This window comes from Micropterus salmoides, unplaced genomic scaffold, assembly GCF_014851395.1.
Source record: "Micropterus salmoides isolate LMB-PRFRI ecotype aquatic unplaced genomic scaffold, ASM1485139v1 Ms_hic_scaffold_22, whole genome shotgun sequence".
NCBI classification, from domain to species: domain Eukaryota; kingdom Metazoa; phylum Chordata; class Actinopteri; order Centrarchiformes; family Centrarchidae; genus Micropterus; species Micropterus salmoides.
In genome coordinates this window covers 20,946,070-20,971,915 of record NW_024041373.1, presented here as the reverse complement: position 1 = coordinate 20,971,915, position 25,846 = coordinate 20,946,070, and the positions used below count along the sequence as shown (strand labels likewise).

At 40.5% G+C, this 25,846-nt stretch overlaps 1 protein-coding gene across 2 annotated transcripts in view; it reads right to left on the bottom strand.

The window, feature by feature from the left end:
- Nucleotides 1-276: 276 nt before the first annotated feature.
- Nucleotides 277-25,846, bottom strand: part of map3k21 (mitogen-activated protein kinase kinase kinase 21) — a 31,428-nt gene continuing 5,858 nt past the window's right edge. The window contains exons 2-11 of one of the 2 annotated variants that reach the window (XM_038736778.1): nt 12,974-13,154; nt 12,703-12,851; nt 10,368-10,543; nt 7,863-8,103; nt 7,458-7,580; nt 5,890-5,985; nt 4,629-4,779; nt 4,327-4,421; nt 3,312-4,136; nt 277-3,212 (exon numbers count right to left, since the gene is read on the bottom strand). In XM_038736778.1, coding sequence (XP_038592706.1) covers nt 2,842-3,212; nt 3,312-4,136; nt 4,327-4,421; nt 4,629-4,779; nt 5,890-5,985; nt 7,458-7,580; nt 7,863-8,103; nt 10,368-10,543; nt 12,703-12,851; nt 12,974-13,154 — 2,408 coding nt within the window. In that variant the 3' untranslated portion in view covers nt 277-2,841. The remainder of the gene's footprint in view (nt 3,213-3,311; nt 4,137-4,326; nt 4,422-4,628; nt 4,780-5,889; nt 5,986-7,457; nt 7,581-7,862; nt 8,104-10,367; nt 10,544-12,702; nt 12,852-12,973; nt 13,155-25,846) is intronic. The other variant, XM_038736779.1, reaches the window with a different exon arrangement.

Genomic DNA, 25,846 nt, shown 5'->3' with positions numbered 1-25,846 from the left:
AAACCAGGTGCAACAGTACATTGCACCTCGTGCACTGATGCATCAGCACTAATCAAGTAGTGATATATCACTAACAAGGGCCATTTCATTTTACACTTTCACTAAAGCAGTAACTTGTAGTATGTATTGTAGTAACAGTATTTTTACCTTGTGGTATTGCTTCTTTTACATATGTAAATAATTTGAATACTTTTTCCACCATTGCTTAAAATTTAAGAGGAAACCAAACCAAAAAATGTTGTAATTCAGCCTCAAGATAAAAACAAAAAGGCAACATTAGTCTTGATTCAGACTTTATTCAAAATATTGATAAACTTGATACTCTTGATCAATCAGGCGTGAAATAACCAATACTGTAATGATAACAAAAAACTGAAACAGATGTACTCAAAGCTAAATCTGACACATCCAGATTTAAAGGAAGTGTTGCAATTAACAGGAAGTCTTGTTATTTGATCAGGTCATGGGCCTTTCAGCAAATGGCGCTGCACTGCGCCTCTGAGGTCGTTTGTGAAGTTTTCGTACGGAGTAGTTTTCTTTTGCAAGAACTTCTCACTAGCAGCTAGTTCATTTAGTAGTTTGGTCCTGAAGACAGAGGCCTTAGTGCCTGTTGAGTTGAATTTGGTCCCACAACCACTATTAGCCAGAAGCCTGAATGCACCATATTGACTAGTATCACCAATATTCTTGCTGCAGTTTGCCAAGTGTAGTTTATTTGGGCATATCGAGTCATCATTAACCTTTCTGTTAACCACCAGACAACACAAAGTGTTGTGACTGGATGACAAACTGCAGACTTCAGCTTCAAACTGAAATTCAATATTTTCAGGGGAATGTACAGTACCAGTGCATTATGGTATTTACAGATAACCCTTAATTCATAACAAACGGGCTTGCACCTTTAACAGCTCGATGATTAGTAAGGCCTTTACAGTGTTGGTTTGACAGTCAGTGGTCATAAAATACAGAACAAGGGATGCTTCACATTCTAAATCATCGTAAGATGACACAGTGACATACACATCAGGAATCACAATTATATTTACACCATTTGGGAATTCATCTCACTGTAAATGAGCCCTTGTTTCGTCCTTAAACAGTGTCACACGTTTTCTAACGAACTTCTCGGTAAGACAGCAATAAAAAGTTGGGGGAATATAATCATCAGTCAATGATTAAGAATGGATGTTACGTTAATTTGTTCCATTTTCAGGGAGAGGGCCCGGGAGTGACCGTGAAACTGGGTTCACTATATATCCCGCAGAGTCAGACCTCCATACTGTCAAGTTCACAGAGGTCTGGAGAAAAACGTGTCAAACAAATCAGGATATTGAACCCTTTGCTAATCCTGAGGAAGCCATTCAGCTGGCTGTGAGTTTACAGTATAATAATGAAAGGCAAACTGTGTCTTGACTCTCTTTACCAAAATTATATCCTTAAATGTCTCCAGACCTTCCTGAGCTTGATGGTGATAAAATGATGATGATAAAAATGAAGAAAAAAAAACAATTTGTTTGCATAAATTACAAAATTTTGTAAAAATATGAGGACATGAATTAGACATAATGAGGAACTTCAATACTTGAAGGTGCAGGGTCTGTCTGGTTTACAGTACAAGCATCACAAATTGTTCTGAACAGTTTCTTAAAATATAAATCCTCATGTGTGGCCACTCCCAGGCTGTGTAGTAATCCTTCCATCCATCTGAATTTATACTGATACAGCTGTCATCAGTCTAATTTCATTAATTGTGTTCCGAACTGAACATTTGTGGCTGAAGTGTTCCCAACTCTGCTGCACTGTGCTGAGTATAGGAAATATTAACCAAAAAAAACCTTTTCTATAAATACTCCATATTAGCAACCACTGCGGCCATTTTAAATACACTCCAACTTTTAAATGAAAGAGTTCCACGTTGGCTTTGTAGGACTTCCAGTGTTTTTCTACCTGCATCTCTAAAATCTTCAGGGTGTTCTGGGAGGAAACACACATGCACCGCTGCTAAGTTGCAGCATGTAACCTGTGCCTAGAACACAAACTGTACTGCAGCATCGCTGACTTTCAAAATAGTCATAAAACAGCATATATGCAGTACAAAACAAGTGCCAGCATTAGGCTGATAAGGGATAAAAAGAAATATTTACAAACAAGGCATAATGATTTTTTTTTGTTCGACATTTTAAGGGTGCATGCATGATTCTCAAGTCACAAACATCTAAAAGCGTGATCGCACAACTTTGAAGGTGACATGGAATGTATGTCCTGCTGGTTGCTAAGGTAAGGTCAAGTCTCTTCATATTAAATTACCTATAAAAATATATATAAATAAAAAGGTGAGGGTATTGTGTTGCGAAAGCTGCAGCAGCGGTCAACGTTTAGCTGCACCGACAGAACGAGGAAGGAAGAGCGTAACGGGGGGGGGGTAGAGCTAACACAGGGTGGCAGTCGAGCACCAAGGGATCAGAGGAAGAGCCGCTGTTTCCAGCTCTGGAATGTTCTGCTCAGGTTTCAGAACTATGTGTGTGTGTGTGTGTGTTCTAGAATGAGACAAGGCAGTGTGTAAGGCCGTTCTCAAACTGAGTTGAGTGGTGCACATTCTAGAACTCCTTTGACACCGATGTTCTCTAGAAGTCTCAGACTTAGTTACGCGCTAGAACACTGACAGCGCTATGTTCTAGAACTAAGACAAAGCTGGGTTCTATGTTATAGAACTTTGTTTTTTTTTTAAACATGGAGAGAGAGAAAAGGCCTGGTTTTAAACCCTCCAGGAGTTTTACGCCAAGAACACTCTAGATTGTATAGGATAAACTATGACCACAGCAGATCACTTTTTCAAGGCTCCTAAGAGAGGAACTCTTTTTCCAGCTCAAAGACAGAGGACCGTCCCGGGGAACTCTGAATGCGGCAGAGCGGGACAGTGCAGTCTCGTTTCTGGCCCTCTGTGTCCATGTCCAGCAGGGAGCAGCCCATCCCCACCTCTGACGACAGCACCACGTTTAGGTTCTGTGCCGCCTTCTCTCCGGAGTAGTGGCCCAGGGAGTAACTCTTGTTGCGTCCTCGCAGCAGGGCCCAGGCGTGGGGTTTGGCCCGGAACGACACCGGCCGTGGTCTGGAGAAGGCCTCCCCAGCAGAGGACTTCTCTGACGCTCCATTCTTGTCCTTCTCCGGCTTCTTCTGTGAGGCTGGAGGAGGCAGAGCGGGAGGGCCGTTGGCTGGAAACAGAATGGGGAGACAGACATTTGGAGCATAAATATATTTTTTAGACCGTATATTCATGCTTACTTCCCTTACCGCTGTTTTGTGTTACTCACTGTTGTGGTTGGTGGTGTATTTCTTTCTGCGTAGTCGTGTTCCTGTGTTGTGATTGCTCTGCTCTTGCGGCTGGCTTTGGGTTTGCACTGGTGTCTGTGTGTTTGCTGCAGTCCTGTTACTCTGGCCTTCTTTAGATGCTGCTGGGCCGGGTCTGGGTGGCTCCGTGTGATGATTGACAGCCACGAGCTCAGCCTTCCCAGGGCTAGACTCCGACACCTCCGCCTCAGATTGCAAGAGACACTTTGTGGAGTTGCATTCTATAATGGCTGACATGGAGATGAGATTGACAGCTTGGGGGGAGGTGTGGTTTGACGATGCCTCATCTTTGCGGGAGCGACCGCTTGGTGGCGATGTGCTGCGGCGGAACCGGGTCGCACGCTGAAACAGGCCCTCCTTCTTCTTCTTCTCTTTCTCCTCACGCTGGGGCTCGCAATCTTCCCCAGGGGCGGAGTTTTTGAGAGCCTCCCTAATGTCATAACCGAGCACGACTGAAGCCAGCAACGAGCCGCAGCTGTACAGCACAGAGTCAGTCTTTCGGCGAGCAGTCGTCCGCTTCAGGCTGTTGGTGGGGGTGAGCTGTGGCGTGGTCGAGGTGGACGAGGTGGATGTGGTGGTGTAGGGGTCGTCCGGGGTCTCTGGTGGGCCACCCTGACCTGCTGCCCCGACCCCAGCATCTCCCTGCCCCCCGGGGCTCTGAGGCTGCTGCTGCTCGTCCCTCCACAGAGGTAGATCGATATACACCTGGTTGGGGAACTTGATCTGCTTTGGCTTGGCGCTGCTGTCAGGACATTCCTGGGAGAATGCCTCGTCTTTACCAGCCCCAGCTGAAAACACAGAAGTGGAAAACAGGCATTATAAATAAATGACTGATAGAGTCTTCTCCAAACAAGCACCCTTTCCCCTTAGCAACAAATGACATTAAACCCCCTTTTTAAATCTAACAAGTAAACAAGCACTCAAAAAACTAATAATAATAATTAAAAATTACAGCATCACGATGGATCTTCAGCTCACCTTGTTCGGCAAACAGGGCAGCGAGGGGGACAGACTTCTGGGACTTGACCAGGCTGGTGGACCAGGGGTTATTGCCGTCTGACAGAGGACGCACTCTGAAAACGACAGACAAGAAAACATGAAATAGGCCAGGTGTGTGTGTGTGGGCTTGTATAGGCATGGGCCGGTTAGCAGTTTCAAGGTATCCCTCGGATAAAATTTTCAAGGTTTTTCAAAATCACTAAAATGTTTTGTTATACCGTTGCTGCAGAAAAATTACTAGCCTGAGTTTTTCTGTGTGTGTGTGTGTGTGTGTAATCTACCTCTCAGCAGCAGCAGGCCTTTCTTTGCTCTGTACTGAACTGGGGCCCCAGGTTCTTCCTTTCTTCTTGATTCCCTTTTTCACGTCATCAAACTCCTCTGGCCTGAAGAGGGTGCTGCGGCCCCACGTGCGGTTGCTCTCATCTTGAGTAACTGTTGACACAGTTAACCACAAGTTACCACAAGTTACCACAGTTAACCACAAGTTACCACAGTTAACCACAAGTTAACACAGACTCAAACATCTCCAGCAAGCTGCTGCTGGCCCTGACTAATTATTAAAGGGACTATGCCATCTGTAAAATCCCAGTAGTGTCTTCCTCTAGAAAGTTAGGTTATTATTTTTATGTTGTATCTTTCTCCAACTATGTAGAGTTGATAAAAAGTCTCATTACCACATAACTCAAGGGTGCTCTCTCTCTTCAAAGTTGATTTTAAGATCATTCTACACTGGAGCTGCAAAGATTAATCGATTAGTTGTCAACTATTAAATTAATCAGCAACTAATGTGATCATCGATTCATCGGTATGAGTAATTTTTTAATAAAAAACAAAATTTCTCTGATTTCAGCTTCTTAAATATGAATATTTTCTGGTTTCTTTCCTCCTCTATGAAAGTAAACTGAGTATCATTGGATTATGGAAAAACCAAGACATTTGAGGACATCATCTTGGCCTTTGGAAATAATTATAGTATAGTATAGATTACAGAGTTTGATTCAGGAAGATTCAGAAAGTTTCATACAAGAAAATATCACTCATATTAATTTTCACAAATGTAAAATCAAAAAGCAGAAACCGTAACAGTTATAATAAAAGCTTCTTATGGGTGTGTGTGTTAGTCATTGTGAAGTTGTTATGAAGGTGTGTGGGACGGCAGGATCCACCGCAGACATCACTGCAACAGACTAGGGCCAAAACTCAACACAACTCGGATATGTGTAAATGAATGTATGAATACCAGTATGTTTTTAAAAGCCAATTATTGATTTTGCACCGCATTATATGAGATGATTCAAAAACAAATGTGAGCAGCGGACCGGCCCGAGTCTGTGGCATAAACCTCATCACTGTTGCTCGTTTGAGATTCAGGTCAAGTACCTGTGAAACCATTTTAACCAGCAGCAAACACCAAAGTCTTGTTATAATCCACGCACTGGGGAAACCATGCCAATCACCACAAACAATCCCTGCTGATGGGAAACTGTTAGGCATGAAACCCTTTCAGGAGCTCAAAGTTAGCCTAACATCTGCAGAGCTTGCCTTTCCTCCTGAGCCCACAGTAGGCTGTGAGCTCGCTGGTCAGATCAACATCCTGATGGTAAACGTGTAAACTGTCCCTCTGCCTATGGGACGTCACTGAGGAGGGAAACATAAATGTTACCAACATGAGTGTGACTCAAGTTTTGTAACTGATGTGCTTCTAAATGTGCCTCAAACGCTAAATTTGTGATTTTGGGCTATATAGGTAAAATCCACTGGAAATCGACTTGAAATATGTTTAAATGTATTAAAGTATTGTAGGGATATATGTGAGGGCATAAATGTTTACAGTGTGTGCATATGTGTCCATGTCCACAGGTATATTGTGTGCTTTGCAATACACTGTTTTTGATGTGAGACACGTACATGTGCCGTGAAAACAACATTTTCTATTTTTAAGAAAATCTGATTTGTTTTTGTAATTTGTGTAAACATTTGCATTTCTCTGCATTAAATCAGTCCATATTAAAACACATGACCCCTAATCAAGTGTACATTTCACGTATTGTGTATCTGTGTATGTTTCTGTTCACGATCTATATAGGCTAGGGCTGAATGATCTTGAAAAAAATCTAATTGCGATTATTTTGACTGATATTGCAATTGCGTTATGATTTGCGATATTGGAGGGAATAATAGTTGTTTGCAAGGATTTGTACCAAGCAAAGATGTTTTCTTAAGTTTGAAGAATATGAGAGGCCATGGACATTTGTGCAACACAACAACATTTCATTTAAAATGTTATTTTGCCACACATATAGTCTTTGACAAATACTGCACCTCCTGCGATGTGAAAATTGCAGTAGGCCATATTGCGATTTTGATTAATTCGATTTCAGCCCTAATACAGGCTGTGAAAAAACCCCTATGTAATCCTGTAACTGAAAGCATCTGTTAAGACAACATTTGTTGGGTCCATAAAAGATATATGCCGTATATATATATAATTTCTTATTCAAGTATTCTGTCTTTTCTATGGCTCCTATATAACAGAGAAGCTATCTAATTAACCAGCATAACCAAAGTCATTAAGTAAACTAACGGTACATTAAAACAGTTCTTTGTTGGCTTCTGCTGATCTGTAAATGTTACGGTAGTTTTTATGCCTCTCTCTCAGATTTAAAGCCCGCTGTGAAAAGTCTTGGGCCCTTTTGAAGAGCATCTCTGTTAGAGATCATCATAACAAATACAGTGATTCTGAGCAACAATCTGCACCCGCTGTCTGAATATCAGGGTCTACCGTAAATGCTCAACAGGAATTTGTTCCCGTTATTGCAAAGGCGTTGGTGTGTGACTAACAACATTATCAAACTGTTCAAACAACTGGCTGCCCGTTTGTGGCTTTGGCGCTTTAGTTTACACGGCTCTTGTCATTGTGAATGAAACTGTTCCCATGAAATTCTCAGAGATATGATTTCTTTTTTTTAAATAAGCAGATTTTACTTAATCCAGGCCGTGAAATACAACTGACCAAGTACAGAGCCACATGAATACTGACACAGACGTGGAGGAGACAATCACACTAAGGAAAACTTTATAAATATAAAAAAATGAAACATTGAACTCACGCTGAATGGCTCGTAGCCGGGGGATGAGTGTAGGACTGCTGGGAGGAGAGGAGGTGGTGCTATGAAGGCTTCGCCTCTTGTCCATGGAAGGAGACGCCTGCACAGTGATCTTGTGCTGGAAGTCTGCAAAGTGCAACACGAACAAATGAACATTGGCAATGCGGTCATTACAATTTTAGAAGTTACGGTTACAGATATCACACATCAATGTATCCTTCATAAAATGTTCAACACAATACTTTATTGTGCTGCACATTCAAACAGTCAAGACTAATGGACTGATATCAGAGTCCTTTCCTCTTCAATGAGGAGTAAAGCAAGGAGCTCTTTTCACTGCTCACGCTAGAAGACCACCAATTTAAATGTGAAACCAAGTCAAGACATCCGTTCAGTCTGTTCACTCACCTGAGGGCAGGCTGATGCGGTTTCCGTCCTTCAGTTTAAGGCGTGAACGTTTGAATTTGCCTTTCCTCTTCTTCACATTGGGTTTGTCTTTGTTGAGCTGGAAAATGAGGATGTTGAGCTCTCTCTCCAGCACGTTGATCTCCCGTTCTGCCAGCTGCTGCTCCCGACGCTTCAGCAGCTCCTCCTGAGACTTCTGCTGAAGGGCGGCCCGCGTCAGCTCTTCTTCTCTGGAACGTAGCTCCTGGAAAAAGCAGGTATTAAGATTAGTGATACTCTGATTAATCGGTCGGCCGATTAATTGGGCCAATATATGGCATTTTTAGATAATTGGCATCACCTGATACCTGCACCCACGAGGCAGATAGACACAAAATGTCTGTGACACATCTGCAGGCAGCCTTGTCAGTGTGGCTGCTGTGGAACAATGTTAGCACTCCCATTGTGAGTTTTGGGAAGGTGGCAAAAAAGTTAGTTTTGGCCCTAAATTTGCTCAGTCACCATAGTCTTTCTAAATGTTAACACGTTTCTCCCATCCTAAATGACAGCAAGTCTAATCTAAAACCATTACTATCTAGCGTTACATATATAGTAGCCATGTTTCCATCTGAATGTCAGGGAAATTTGGATATGGATATGTAATAAACAACATGTTACTGGCTAAGGTAACTTGAACTTAGTATTGAATAATGGAATTTTACGTGCTTTTTCTGTATAATGTCACCTCTTCTCTTAAATGGTAACTCCTCTGATTTTACATGAATGTCTATTTACAGGTCTACAGGAATATGGCTGCCTGTGTGCCATCTTTTGTGGCTCCAGAGCTGTGAGAAATTTGATAAAAGGATTGTCACTTGAGTCAGCATCAGTTGGGGCTGAAGGCTACAAGTTTGTGAATTAAAAAACCAACCTGTGGATGTGGAGTTAAAAAGAAGTGAGGTTAGCAGACCTCTGTAGCTCGCTCCTCATCTCTGCTCGAGCCGACCAGCTCCAGGCCACATTAGCAGCTACTAGCATAACACCCCACTGAATCTCTGACCAAACTGTTGGTGGTCTAGGTGCACTATGGGTGTATGCAGTGCTAAATCGATTTAAAGGGTCATTTTTCTGACCTTCTCTGGATTATTATTCAACTTTGAGGTAACCTTTTGCAGTCATGTTTCTGTTTTACATCTGTGCTAATCTAATCCTTCTATATAACAGTATTCCTCCTGATGTCTACACATGGCCATGTAAGATATTTGTTGGGTTTGGAGGCTATTTCTCTTTTAAGAAAGAGGAGAAAATGCATTGCAGAAGGACAAACATGTAGAAATACATTTTATAATTCCCTTATGACAAGAAAAAAGCTCTTGCAGACATACATAAGACAGGCAGGAGTGTTAGCCGTGTATTAGATAACTCCCGTCTATAACAAGTTGGTTTCAGGAGATTACTGCCTGCTGTTTTGGGCTGTGTTACATAGATTAAGCCATGGGAGGAGACAAGTCTGCTTTCTTCATTCCCACTATTTTCTCTTTAATTGCTCTCAGCTGAGTAATAATAATCCTTACTGGATGACTTCCATAAAGCAGCTTTACAGTCAAGCCTCTTCAGCCACCCACCTAGACACAGATCACTGTGGGATGTTTACAGGAAACCTGCTGATTTAGTGGCTAATTCTACAAGTAATCTTATGAAATGTGCGATGGGAAAATGTTAGCTAATGCTCAAAGCTACATTATCTTTTGTTCTCTTGATTTATGAAAGGTTTACACAGCTAACAATGTTACAGAGTTTTGCCATAGTGATGTGGTGCAGATTATCAGTTAGGGGGATTCTTTTGGATAATTGGACGTTATATAACAAGAGGGTACATGTTTAGAAGAGGGTGTAGCATAGCTGATAGACTAGAACAAGGGAGAACACATAAATATATAATACAAAGAAAATAAAATCATGAAATATAAGGCACAAATAAAGTATATTAAAACAAAAAAAAACACCTGTGGAGTCTTTAGTATCCATGTCATTCAGTTCAACATGTGTTAAACCCAGCTCTGTGTGCTGATCCTGCTGTTTCTACAAACACTAATTAACCCCCCTCTGTAAGCCAGAGATGGGAAACTTACACAGGAAGCAGATTAAGGTCTTAACAGGGGGAAGTACGCTGAAGCACCCCGCCATTAATGACTCGTTTTGTTAAACGTGCGATTAGCTTGTCCACTGAAAGTAACCAATTAAACATTTTAGTCCGTGAAAGCCGTCCCAAGCGATTTGGCGTGGTTGCACTAAATCCTGATAATGAACAAGTAGAGAACGTTAGAAGAAGGATAAGAGGTCTGTTACATATACTGTACATCAGGTTCCCAACTTCCCACACTGTGTGAGACAGAGGGGAGCGAGGAGGAAATAAAACATACATTTGATGCTTCTTACCACCTGCCCTCATATTGTGTGTATGGTTTAATTTCAGTGGCTCTACATATGGATGTTTGTGTGTTTGTGTGTCTCATCACTCTACCCTACCTTCTCTTTGGTCCTGAGCTCATCAAACATCTCCTGGATCTCCACGCGCCAGTCGTCCTGCATGCTATGGAAGGAGTCCTGGGGCATGGTGGCCATCACCGCCTCCTCGATGGCTGACAGCTGCTCCAGGATGCAGGAGAAAGAGGGACGCACATGGGGGTCCTGGTCCCAGCACTCTGGACACACATTGCAATGTATATAGATAGACACATTAACAAACACAGTCACAAGCTTATATATGTATTTTTTCATCTGCACAACCAGAGCAGAAAACTAGTGTTTCCACAATGTGCTATTATGGTAAAATTAATATGTATAAGATGATAATATTATCCAAATATTAAGTATGAACAACAAATACTTCATCTGATACTGGAAAGAGGCTTCCAGTAATCACATACTCCCAAACAATGTTGGCGACACAAAATCTGTACTGGAAGCTTTGCATTACACCCACTATCACACATTTTGTCCAATGACAAACAACCACTGAGTAGAAATCCTTATGTGAAGTAGAATTGAACGAAAAGTCAAATCAGGTATATTACCATTAACTATAACAGACAGCTAACAGATAGGTTAAATGGTTTCACTGAAAACAAAAAGCATTGTTTGTTATCTTATTTATGACAGTGCGTGTCATAAATAAGTTCAACCTTCTCAGAGTTGACATTACAGTCACACATTTATGAGAGAAACTTCACTTTACAAGGCTGCAATATCACACACACACACACACGTCTGCTGTGTAGTCTGCATGCACTGGAAAGTTATATTAGACTTTGCAATTTAGCAGTGAGGAAATACTCCTGAGTTTAGCCCACAATCACTACCATGCACCTTAGAGACTTTGCCTTGGATTGGGCGCATTCAGAAGAAAACAGTGATTTTTGTTTTTTTTTATGACATTAATTTCAGGGAATTTCCGATTTTTCTTCTTGTAAATTTCACACTTTCATCTAGGATTTTTGTTTTCACGGTTATTAACCCTGGCTCCCTATTTTTTGGACACGTAAAAAAATCTATCTAAATATGTGAAAACACTTCAGAGAATTCAATTATAGACTACAGATGGGCTCATCTAAGAAACCATCCCGTTAATTACTTAAGATTCCTCTGTAAAATCACAGAGTGATGCTGTTGTGTTCAGAACTTCATTGCAACCGCAGAGGAACAAATCAGCATGAAATCTAAACATATTTTATGAAGTGGTATGTATTAATATCCTACTTCTCATCATTAACACTGAGTACAGATGTGGTGTGTAGTCCACATGCAGGGTAACCTCGAGTTAACCATGAACAAAACCTGCTCGGAGCAGTTTAGAGATGCAGCGTAAATTGCCATGGCAACAGACCCCGGGTTACACCTATCCACCTTTCGTAGTACGGTTAATTGGGAAGTTACACCCGATGTCACAAAGTTACTCCTGAAGTTACCTGGATAAGCCAGTTACCTCGCTTCGTAGTAAAGGCCACTGATCTACCGCTGCCTTGATCGGTTAGGTAGTTTGTGTTATTGTGTGACTATTGTGAAGTCACACAACAACCACAAACAAACTAAGCAACCAACCGAGGTAGCGGTAGATCACCAATTACTGTGTTCTACATGGTAAAATTACTATATTTGTCAATAGAGTCTGGTGGCTTTGACAAGAGCGATATAGCGACTGTTACTTTACTGGTTAAACAGAAGTGAGGTCTGTAGGCGTCCTTTCCATAGTGTTCAGGCACTTGTAACAACAATCTGAACTTGTCAGTGGCAAAAACAAGCACTTTAGTGAACGTGCTATTTTGCAGCCCCATTTCGCTGTTGCCGACTGCAGCTCTGGACCAATTTCAAAATTTTTTGTTCCAGTTAGTCACATAGGCACAAAACATGGGGAAATAGGGGCCAGCTTGAAAAATGTCATAGTTAGAAGAGAACCTTATTTTGTGGCAGATTTCACAATGTAATGTCATTATGTAAGAAGTAATGTTCTTGTCTTATAACCAAAATAAGACTTTTTTTTATGAAAAAAACAACATAACTACCACAAACAAACATCTGGATATTCTCCAATCAATTAACATTTACAGTTTTTACAAACTTTTTCTTGTGTTTTACTATATTTCTAAGTCTATAGTGTCATGTACGGTTGCTTACTTCAAATAAAGTTTCTTTATCATTATAGGACCAACAGGTTTATGTAATATATGTGATCAAACTTACCTATCAGTGATTCTCTTGTAATAATTCAATTAATTCAACTTCCCATAGATTTGTTCATAGATCCTGAAATGACTCAGAAAATAATTTATTTCAGGACACGCTTTCCTACATCCTGTACATTTACCTTCCATGAGCTTGGCGAAGGGTTCGGGGCAAGTGGAGGGGATTGGTAGAGTTAACTTATTGACTGCCACACCATAAGCAACAGCCAGGCCGTCTATCCCACGGTAGGGCACCTCCCCTGTTAACAGCTCCCACAGCAAGACACCATAGCTGGTGGATGGAATAAAAAGAAAATGAAGAGGAAGAGATCTTTAACAAAAGAATGAGGACTAATGTGCGACAAATGAGTAAGTGTAGATATTTTATCCTTGGGCCTGTGTTATTTGTCATACCCCCACACGTCACTGCCTTTGGAGAAGAGAGATGACTTGATGACCTCAGGGGCCATCCAGGAGTAGGTGCCTGCAGCTGACATTTTTGTTGTTTTGTGCCACTCCCTGGCCAGGCCGAAATCTGTGATCTTCAAGGTCTTCCTCCCGATGTCGTCATTCTCAATCTTTTCAAGTAATAAAACTGAAAAGAGGACAGAGAAGGGATATATTAGACATTAGAAGATACATAAGGGAAAGGGCACAACAAGCGATGAATGACAGGATTGGGATGAAAGTGACAGATGTGACTGGGGGGTAAAAGAGAAAGACGACTGAAAGAGAAAGGGAGACACAAAGAGTGGCGGACAGAGAAAAAGACAACCGTGCAGGTGAGGGGATGATAGTCGATATCCAACAGAGGAATGCATGTCATTTATTACTGTAGTAACAGGAGGTTGACAGCGCCACAAAGCACCTGTCCTCGGGTCCTAAATCTGCTTAACACATTAAAGACAGCCGGAACCCTCCAGAACCTGCCTGTAATGCTACACCTGGCCCGAGAGCCCCGCCACAGAGAAACCACAACCCAATGACGTGCGAAGTCTAGACCCTCTACGCCAATCATCAAAAAGAAAATGACTCACATGCACATGCTCTTTTCTGACTGGTTCTGGGTGAGGAGTAATAGTCAACACATGATAACTACATAAAAATGATTTAGAGAAAGAAAACAATTGATTATTTAAAGAGTTAGCGATTCATTTTTAGTTTAAATTTGAATTGACTGTTTCAGCTGTAGTATAATGCACACATTTGAGCGAAAAGTACACAAGTAAACAAGGGAAACTTGAGCAAAAATTTTTAAAATGCACGAGAATGGGGTTAAACAAACGGATATAAAATAAAACCAAAGTGACAACAGTGCAGTCATTTTCAGCAAACACTTTATAGTAAAGACTTATTCTTACTGTACATAATTGACACACGCAGGAGTCAACAAGATGTTGAGAGTAAGCTTTTTGAATCTGTGCCACCCACGAGCAGGTGACAACACGGGAGTAGCAACATTTTTCTACCATCCAATGTTTTTCTTTCAACAGGAATACACTTACTCTCTGTGTGCTGATACACCAACTGCCAAATATACTTGTAATATATCTCTTTGAAAACAAAAAGAAAAAAAACACTTTTCCATGAAGTGTTGTATCGACAGCCAAAACAGACTCTTTGATCCTTTGATCCTCTCTGTATTATTTTCAATATTTGTTTTTGCCTCTGCCAAGATCTCCTCACATTACAAACTGTCCCATTTCATTATTTACATGCTGCACTAACACTGCAGATAAACATGAACATGTGCTATCAGCTGGAGTGGTGTCAAATCCAGCAGAGCAGACTAGAGAGAGTCTTCTCTGGTGGACTAAGCACTAAGAGTATCGAGTGTATTGCTTGCACATACGCTCTGTGGTGATATTCCCACGGGAATAAAAGCATGTAATGATAAAGAAACACAGTGGAAGTGTTGAAAACAAAAGCCAAGTGAGTTTCTTCACCTATTGTATCAGAATGTACGCTGAAAAAGTTAAGTGTTAGCTATTTGTTGACAGTTTTCAACAAAGGCTCTTTGATGTGTTTGTGCAAGTTTTACTTGTAGCTGAGCTGCGTGTGCTGTTATCACTCGATGACCTTGGACTTCCTCCTCCACAGCAGTACCAAACTAAAACCTGCCAACACACACGCACACCTTTCTACAATTTTCAACCACAGCCATGCACAAACATGCGCCTATATTACACTTGTGACCAATTACACAACAAATGTGTCGAGACTGAACCAGATCTACTGAAAGATGTAAGAGGGGTGGAAAGGAGGACAGCTGTTCTACAAGAGCAGATAGTGCGGTCAGACTCACCGCTAAAACACAAAAAACAAAACTGAAACAGACTTTCCGAAGTAATGCATGTATTTTATACAAACTTAAAATGCCCTTAACTGGCCAAATTGTACAGCTGCACCTTCCCTGCTTTTTCAGTCCAACTTTTAAACTCAGGGAATACATTTTCAGACACGCATTCTACTGAGGCTAATGTGATTGAATTATATTGTTCAAGAAGGTTTATTAAATCGTGCTGTTTTGTATCTGATTTGCTCTTTATTTTATGTGATAAATACCTTTAGGTGTGTAGGGGCCTACTAAATATAGTTAAATGAAAAGACTGTTTCTTTACATGTGGGATCTTAATGGGAAAACCACACCTTCCATGATGCTTTGCTCTTTGTGAATTCCTGTTTCATGATAACTTAGCCAATGTAATTTCAGTTTGTTTTGATTGATGTAAACTGAGCCACTTGAGGGGGAGAACTTTAGGGTAGAAAAAGATGGTCGGAAGAGAAGAACGAGAGAAGACGCATGTGCGAGAGAGAAGCGGCTCTGTATCGATGTGTGGTAAAACTTTCAGTTGAACTCAGAGAGAATTAATAGCTAGGGCACAAATATTACCTTGCAGTTAATTTATGTGTCGTAGCAGGCTCAGTCATTTGTTTTTTTTCCAGTGAAAGTGATAAGTGTAGCTCGGTCATACCCCCGTTCCTGTTTGCAATAACAGAGAAAAGTGTAAAAGTGCAAACTGTCTGACTTTTAAACTAGAGGGACATTGGTTTGAACTGTCGAGAGAGACAACCAGCGTAGACAACGAGTGCAGTTTTTACCGGAGAACTAGAGACAATGTGGAGCCGTGTGAGCTAGCCTGCTGCATCGCTGCGCGGACATCTACCTACTGCACCTCGCCATTCTGCTGCATCATCTACCAGCCTGTGGATCCTTTTGAACTATCAGAGCGTCGGAGTGACGGAGCTGCATGAGTAAGGGGAGACTTTTCTGAACATTGAACTGTACTACCAGGGAGTTAAAGGATTACTCTTTCATATGTGCACCACCGTATGGGCCCCAACGTTTACAAATCCAAGCGCTTGGTAATAATTTGAACATTTTAAAGTTGAACTGTGATGGTACAGATGTGTGTACTTGGGACTTTATTATACTGAAGTGGTACCTTTTGTTATTGATACCTGTACAGGTTACATTTATTTTCATTCAGTTCACACACACACACACACACACACACACACACACACACACACACACACACACACACACACACACACACACACGGTATAATGTTTTTTTTATTCCATTCTAAGAAAAACAAAACAGGGAAGTGTTACTTGAAGAGTACCAGAGTGGTTTGATAAAGCATCTTTTGGCTATTTGTCAGTATATTAAGGGTTCATTGTAAGGTTTAAACTTTGAACTTAAAGCTTTGGTGTTTTGGGTTTGACACAAAAAAGTGGTGTTTTCCTGGTGCTTTTTGAGAGTACCAGGAAAGTAAAAAATAAATGTGTTTTTCCCTTTTTCATACTATATACTGTTGTTCATATTTGACTTACTTATAAATACTTACCATTATTCTGGGGAACTTCAGTACAGTTCTTAAGGTGAGCTTAGTAGTTCCACAGTGGAGGCACCGCACTATTATTGTTCTTACACACATTGTTTATCTGTTGTCTTTACCTACTTATCCTGCCTTTAGTCACTGTAACAAATATTAGTAAATAGGGAATATTTAGCCAGCTCACCATCAACAGCTAAGAACCCAGGATCCTGTTTATCACACTTTTAATATAGTAGCCCGGTGTGATAGTAAGGTACACCTTAGGTCTTGTTTGATCAGTTCTACTGGTGTCAACAAAGGGTTACAGGTGTCTTAAGAAAAGGATACTGAAGCTACTTGACATCAACAACATCAACTTGGGTTTAGGATCTTGTGATGGGCATTTTTCCCTATTTTCTCGCATTTTTTAGACCAAACAATTTATTAATTTATTAATTGATTATGAAAATGAGTTAGGCTATTTGCAGCCCAAGACTGAGTAAACATAATAAATTTTACTACGTTTGCACCTCCCGTCCAGACTACAACAGCAAATCCAAAGACCTAAAACAGAGAAGTTTGAAAACGCTGCTGACCCCGGTTTTGTTTTAAAACTCCGTGGTAGCGTTTTAGACGGGCAAAAACGGAGGCCTTTAAAAACGAAATCTTCTGCGGAGTAGACCATCTGCTTCATGTTTACACCGGCACACGCATGCCCAGTGTACATGAATGACCACTAGATGTGCGTTTTCAGTCGTTTTAATATAGAGATCAACTTTGGTACGCAGCTAAAACCATGATGTGGACGGATATTGTATTAGTTTTAAAACTCCATTTTTAAACAAAAACGTAGTAGTGTGGATGTAGCCTCAGAGATATATAAACGTATTTACTTGCATTATAATAAAATTCATGTTTGCCTAAGCAAGATCCTATATACAAATCTGCAGCATGCTGTTTGACATTCAATATAAATGCAAATAAAATGTGTCCATGAATGTCTGTTTCTTTATCATATTTCTAGCTTAAGTGTGAATGTTCTTTAAGTCAGCACAGAATACCAGGGACATCTGGCTTGTCTACTGCAAACACGACTGCATTTTACCACAGCCGAAAAGTAAGCACGGTACTTCAACTATCACCCCAACTAACACAAGAAACAAATGAACAGACCACTCCTGCTTATAAACTAGTTCCTATCAAAAACAAATTGTTGTTTGGCATTTCCTTCACACACATTGAAGACACAGTCATAGAGGGGTGAGGGTTAAGATTTTCCTGGGCATACACAAGTATTTTCAATTGGGCCTATTTTAACTGTAGTGTGACTCCAATGGGTCTCCACTAATAACAGGTGCCATTACAAGCCTAGGGCACAGAGGGGATCCTCTACCCAGGCTGCAACAAAAGGAATTCCATTACAAACAGGTTTCACTAGACCAATGATCTACTGCTACTTCCTGTTGTCAGGTCCTCTCTCAGTGATTCCAAAGATTCCTCCCAGCAGGTTTATAATGACTTACGATGGGTTAGTTACACAACTTAAAAGAACAGTGGTTTTGGGATGAACCCGTCTGCGTTGATTGGCCTATAGAATATCAGGCCAAATACTTTCTTTGTAGCGCCATGATACTTCAGTGTCAGCCCTCTAGAAATGTTCTGATAAAAGACCTAGCTCCTGTCAACTTGACTCCATGCTGACGTTATACTATAAAAATAAAAAAAACACACCTGTAAACCACAGCCAGACATTTTGTTTGGAGTTTATTAGCAGCCAAGCTCATAACACAAACACACTACATTGCCTCTGCTGAGTAACTTGTGTTTCTACGTCCTTTGACTGATAAAGTGTTCCAAATCTTCATTCATTGTACAAATCTATCCAAGCATAATTTGCCGTCAATAAAAATGAAGACGCTATCGAAGAATGAAAGGGTGAAATAAATACAATAAATACTAAACTAGCTAAATACAATAAACAGTTCAATTAAAGTTATCAATTAATGGGGCTGCAACTAATTATTTTCATTATTGATTAACCTGCCATTGATTGAATGCATTCAGCAGCGAAAGATCAGGTAAGACATGAATGAAACCTGTTTTTAACATCTGCTGTCTAAATGGAAGAATTACTATAATTTCAAACATGAAATAATGTTCAAAATAGGTATTCTAAACCTTAATATTTAATCTCAATAGCTTCACTTAAAGAGTTCATATTATGCTAATTTTCAGGTTCAAAATCCTATCTAGGGGTTGCACCAGAACAGGTTTACATGGTTTAATTTTCAAGAAACACCATATTTTTTTGTCATACTGCACATTGCTGCAGCTCCTCTTTTCACCCTGTGTGGAACACTTAGTTTTAGCTATGGAGCGATACATTTTGTCTCTAAATGATCTTTGTTGGGAGTTGCACATGCGCAGTTCCTAGTTAGGTACTACTAGCTAATCAGAAGCAGAGAAGGGCAGGCCAGTGAGAAGCCGGTAAACACGGCTTTGGTTCAGCTGTACATGTTGCCGACCAGCTTGGCAACATAGACTGGAGCAAGAGTTTCAGAGTTATTAATCTGTAACAAATGTATCTTTCATCCATAAAGTTTTAACTGAGCTCTGTCTCTACATCACAGTAACAACTTTATGTCCATTGACTGCCTGGAGGGTAGCTAGTGTTTGGAAGGGAGAGGAGAGGTGTGTGCTGCGGCTCAGTGGTTTTCCACCAACGTTTTTGAGGGCGTGTCGGACTACCTGCTGGGCAAGCGTTATATGACGCGCATTTTGCTTTCATCCCTGTCACGTCACAGGGATGAAAGGGAAACGGCTGGACTACAAACAAGCCGTTTTCAGTCAGTTCAGAGCAGAGTTTTCTGTGGGAGATGGGAACACCTTTGGGGCTGGACTTTGGGCTTTTTCACTTTGCAAACCTATTACATGCACAAAAAAGGTATAAACTCAATAAAGGAGAGGGAAAAAGCCATTAAGCATTGACCAAACACTGACACCAGTAGGTTATGGCCTGATAAGGTGTACTTCCTAAATTTTATAAAACATCTCTTAATTATTTAAAGGTTAATGTTAGATTTACTAACTGTCTAGTCTACTGCTCCACCCCTCCCCCATTCAAAGAGCGTAGGATAGCAACGGTGGATGACACATTATAAGATATACAGCAGAGTGTAGCCAATCAAGAAATTAATCAAGTCAAGTTTCTTTAAGTCGATATATTAAGAAATTATGTTTACTTAATTATTAAGTAAAACAATATGTTACTGTGACTTGACCACTGACAGATGACATGGAAAATGTAAGTCAAGAGTGTGTAACATTGTCACTGTTTCTGCACCGTCCATTATAAACCATCCATCCATCGTCAACCGCTTATCCTGCGTACAAGGTCGCGGGGGGCTGGAGCCAATCCCAGCTGACATCGAGCGAAAGGCGGGGTACACCCTGGACAGGTCGCCAGTCCATCGCAGGGCGTCCATTATAAACCACATAATAGAATTTTTTACAAAGGCATTTCACAACATTGACAACGGAAACTTAAGGGTAATGATAACATAATTGAAAACTGCATTGCTCTCAAACAACAAAAATCCATTTTCTACAGCTTGTATAATAGTGTAAATTTGCTGTCCCCTCAAAATAACACATCACACAGCCATTAATGTCTAAACCGCTGACAACACAAATGAGTACATCCCTAAGTGAAAATGTTCAAACTGTTTATATATATATAACGTTTTAGTGTTGTTAAGGATAAGCAATTTCAGCAATTTCATACAACTGGACCAGTCTCCTTTAACTAAATATGAGATAATACTTTACATAACGGTGGTAAAGGAGACACTGAAAATGCTAAGTAAGGACTCATCCTTCTCACTGACTAATGGCTAAGCACCAGCCAACACATGCCACCAACCCCTCCTTTAAGTCCACCTCCCATGACCACTTCACTAGGGATGCAACGATTACAGATTTTGTTGGTACAATTATTGTCAGAGAAATAATCACTGTTTCATGATTATTATGCATTATTTAATTTCACAACACTAGTAATGACTTAAATTGATTTTTAATATTTAATTACATTAACAATAATATTTCTATAATATGTAAGTATTATTAATATAAGAGGAATATTAACTTTTATACCCCAGGGGAAATTGTTATAAAGGAGGGGAATAAAATGAACTGGTACTGTTACTGTCATCAACACTCATCCATACATGTTTTTGTGAAAATGAGAGAAAGAAATTGAGTGCAGTGTTAACTGAAATGCAGTTAATTGGTAGCCTGTATTCCTGAAAGTCTATAAGCTCCTGATGTTATGTTAGTGTTTTACACCTGGCGACATTTTCTCACCACAGACAGGAGAAGACAACATGATGTAACGTTAAATGTTCAGTGACTGAAGGTCTTGAGAGGACCATGTTCTTCCATAAAGGCCCTTTAAGAAAAGAAGCGATTTGCACTGCGTGGAAGCTGCTCCGCACTAAAGTTCTGCTTTGACCGCGGCATGCGCGCAAGCTCGCCGTGCGGTGCACGTTGCTTGATGCAGCAACAAACCACTCTGGCGTGGCACAAGCCACTGAAAATAATGAGCCTCAAAGCGCAGCAGGGCTGTTGTTGCGGTATGTCTCAAAGTTTACACCTGCTTTGCTTGTTTACTGAAAGCCCAACTCTCACCGCTATGGAATCGAAGTGACACGTTTATATATAATTCCGAAACAACTTGCTATGTTATTTAATATAATGTATTAGGCCTACCTTTCCGTGTAAGCTGGGTGGTGATCCCGCGGTGCTGCATCAAGTTTAATGTAGTTATTCGCTCCTTTAGCAGGAGCCTTTTAATGGCAAGTTTTTGAACAGGTGATCTGTCATCTTCAGTAACACCCTGGTCAGATTTGGTGTACCCGAAATGCTCCCACGCTGCCGACTTCAGCCGTTTCTCTGGTGGAAATAAAGCTTCACAGTTTGGCCCCTCTGCCAGAGTTTCGCCAGTGTACAGTAGCCTCTGATAAGCACGACACTTACACTGGTGCACCGCTACTGTAACTTTGTTTTTATTTTGTGCAAGTTGCCACAGTTTTGTTCTGTGCGAAAGAAACACCCGGTGTAGCGGAGCCTTTACGATTAATTAACCGTGACGTTTTAAAGCGCGGTTAATTATGAAATCCGGTAATCGCTGCATCCCTACTCTTCACCCTATTCTAATTTCTAAAGTTTTCTAAGAAAGGTTAATATCAGAGTGTTTTCACCAAGAAGCTCCTTATAATATAAGACTGGCCTAAGAGAAAAAGCAAAATGTAAACAAAACATGTTCTTTCATTTAAATTAAACAATTCTGGTTTCAGACATGTTTTCTTTTTTTCTTCCATAACCAGGAAATCATGTTGAAACACTGCATGTCCAATGGAATTATAGCTTATTGCATATTTGAATTGCATTCAAAAAGCAGAAGAAGATGCTCTGCTTGACTTCTATTTAGAGTCCAGCCACAAGCCAAAGCCCACGCTGTACAGGAAGTATAGATCCAGTGCCTGTGTTCAGTGAAGTTAGCAAATGTAAAGCCTTAGCAGCTGAGCTAATGCACACAATCAGGCTGTGTTTAGTCTGTCCTGAGTATTGTTTTGCTCCAACAGACAATCTACAGCCTGTTAGGACAGGATATCTTCAGCAAAGGGGAGGTAGGGTAATGGTAACCCAAGTATTACTTGTGAATCTCATGATTTTAATCCTGTCTAAACAGGTCATCATGCACACTCACACACTGTTACATGGGAGTAAAAAAATAGCCCCAGGTAATAGCAAATGCATTAAAACTGACATCCTTGAATTTGTTGGCATACTAGAGTCATGTCTATGGGCAGAGCAACTTGACTTGTCTATAAACATGAAAGCACAAAAAAGCGTATTATCTGTACTCCTTAACCCAAGTCTAGCGCCAAAATATTCGTCAGGGATAATAAACAAAACAGTATGTAGTAAGATGATGCTGTCTAATCACGCATCACATGTAGATGTCAAACCTAATAATCAGTAATGATACGTATGTGCAGGCTACATACACCTGCATTTATTGTAAAAAGGCCAGAGGTGGGCCAATGCTTGTGTCTGCTACAAATACCCTATGTATCATTACTGTTAGATCATTAGGTTTGCCAGCTGCATAAGCGACAGGTGATGTGTGAAACAGAAACCTCTTTCTGTTTAAGACTGATTCACAATCTGTTTATCCAGATTGTGAATGTCATGCCTGAAAAGGTTATAATTCAGACTGTTATTTTCTGTGCTCTCTTTGGACAAGAAAATGTTTTGAAGCGCACATCAGTGCAACGCAATTGGAGATGGATCTGCCTCCAAGGCAGACCACACCCTCAGTCCAACCCCCATTTAATTCCCCTTTCCAACAGTGGATCTTCAAGCAGATCCATCTTTCATGGTGGAAAAGTGGGAAGATCAGAAGCAGAGCTGCTGCCTGCCTTCAAAGCAGGTCCCACGCTTCTTCCCATGGCTTTCTCCCCCTCAAGGTGAAAAGAAAAAATATACTTTTTCTATACTAATATTTTGTGTGCAAACATGACCATTTCTTCTTTATTCAACAAACTAAAAACTACCTCACCTTTTACTCCCCGCAACTCTGCAGCAGTGGAAATTCCACAAACCAGTGATAAAGACAAATAAAAAAAAAAACACTTTTGAATGCGACACTTCGACACTTTCCAAGTTTTGGAAGATAAGAGGCACAGCAGCAGTACACTACAAGTAGCATTCTGTGGATATTAAATTGTCTTAAATTGGATTTTTACTGCAATCATTCATATGTTTAGTACTTTCACTGTATTAGAAACAATTTGGCTACATTCCTACCTACAGTATTTCATGCATTATGAAATTTAATATACACAGCCAAGAAGAGCAACAGCAAAGTCTTAAAGCAGCTGAGGAATGAATTCACAAATCCAGATACATTTTTAAATCTGTCCCTCTAGCACATGTGCTCCTTATAATGCTAATCTGAAACATCTTTTAAAAACTACGACACTAAAACTAAGACACGGTATACTAATCAACTACTAAAGCAAAATATTCTCAGCAAAATCCTGAGGCTTATTTTATTTTTTAGTGGCATAACTGAGTGTTGAAGTAATATGGTGGCTGTAAAGAGCAGCCTCCTAACTTGACGTGGCAGTATTTTCCTAACTGTGCCAACAGACTAAGCATGAGAGCAAGAGGACTTCCTGTAGTAAGCAGAAACAAGGCTGCTAAACATTCCCCGACTGGTCTGACTCTCACTGTTTGAAATGAGAGTGCCCCCAGGCATTCTGGTTGATGGGAAAAGGATCAGGGCTAATGGCTGGCTAAATCCATCTATCATGGCCACGTCTCTCCGGGCCACTTGCTCTTTGTCTATCCTCTTCCTCTCTTAGTTTGTGTCAGTTTAAGCTTGAATTAACCTATAACTGGGCTAATTAAAACATAACAAATGTTAAAAGGTGTACAAGCTAGTACCTTTTGCTTTATTAGCATCTATCAAAGCGCTGGGGAGCTACAGAGGGGATTGGTTGATTTGGAAGGCAGCTCTTCTCAGCTGTGGGCCCTTTTCTTTTTCACCCTGCCCTGCAACAATAGGTGCAGTCAGGGAGAGGTCATAAAAAACACAGTGAAAGCATCTCCACTCCTCCTCTCTCCCCTCTGCCCATTCTCTCGTCAGAGAAAAGACAGGCAGTAACTGTCTGTGTGTCACCAGGGGTAATTGTGGGAACCCTGAGAAAAGTTGCCCTGCAAGCACCTAGTCAAGCTTTGGTAACTTTTCCTCTTATATTCGACTTATTCCAGAAGTAGAAAAATTACAGCAGGCAAAAAAGGGGATCGAGGGATCCTTTTTTTCTGAGCTACATCAAGTCTGAATGTTTTTCCCCTGTGGAGAGCTCATTATGACCTGGTAATGAAAAACAGGGTTTAAAAGGTGTTCTTTTGCAATGCTGTTCCCACAGAAGTAGGGTAGTTCGAAAGGAAACACAAATCTATAAGATACCTAGCTTTGTTTAGTATTTTCATACCCAACGATGCAGCAGTGGGAGGACAGGTACAATGAAATGGGAGATGAATGCAAATTAGCTAGCACTGCTATTAAACATGTAGTCAGATTCTGTCTGTTCTCTTTATTTGGGTATTAGGACAGAAATGTTGGATGGGTACATCCTTATCTTCTATCTTTTCAATGCACAGTTTTTTTTTGCAATAGGAGCAAAGTCATGGCTTTGTGACTGTTTTAATATAACCATAGTGAGAAAGAAAACTTGTAGGAATAAAGCCACAGGGAGATTCCACCACTGTGGAAAAACTGTTGCATAAACTTTTATGATGACGCTTTTGTCTATAGGAACTTCACTTTCCACAACAATATTGTTTTCTACTTGAAGAATCCAGTCAGGGGACTTGAAAACAGTGAGGCAGTTACTGTCACTGGCTGAGAGGACTATGATTTATCACAACAGCCCTCCTATTTAAATATAAACTAGAGCTGCAACGATTAGTTGATTAATCGATTAGTCTGTCAAAAGAAGATTAATCAACAACTATTTTGATAAGCGATTGTCTCCTTCCTTTTTTTAAGCAAAAGTGTTATAGATTTGGTGGTTTCATCCTTTTAATATAAGGAATTGCTGATATTTTTGTCATTTATGATATAATGAGTAAATAAAGAGTATTTGGGTTTTGGACTGCTGGTTGGACAAAAGAAGCAATCTGAAGACGCCACTTTGGGCTCTGTAAAATTGTGATGAGCATTTTTCACAATTTTTTGACATTTTATAGACTAAACGATTAGTCGTGAAAATAAGCAGCAGATTAGTCAATAATGAAAATAGTCGTTGGCTGCAGCCCTTATATAAAATTCAACATACTTTTGCGCACACATGTAGAGATACAGGCGCACTTGTCATCTACACATGCCCTAGCACTTTGCCCTCGTTGCTGCGACTACTAGGTCAATGTAGGGCCCTTCAATGGTGCAACAATTATTATCCTAAACTCTGAATTCAAAACATGTTGTCTCCACTTGTATTTTTCTTCATCTGTACTAATTTCTTTGCACAAACATAAAAGGAAACACTTTCTGTGTTTCTTTGACTTTTGCCAGGTCTTCACAGATCTACAGAATGATGGGTGTGTGTGTGGAGAGAGAGACCGTGAGAGGGAGGGGAAAGCCGGGACAGCGTGATGAAGTCTAACAATAGCTTAAGATTGATGGGAGGCTGTGGTTGCACACGCTCCAAACGGAACTGCATCAGTTTCAGTGGCGTTCAAGCACACATTCCTGGCATACTATCGGTTGCACTGAGAAACTCCAAAGTTAATGTGTGTTATGCTTGCTGGCTCAGGCCCAGGTTTCAGTGTGATTTCTTGCGCTTATCTACTGCTCTATAAATACTACTATACCTGGGTAGGAGAAAGT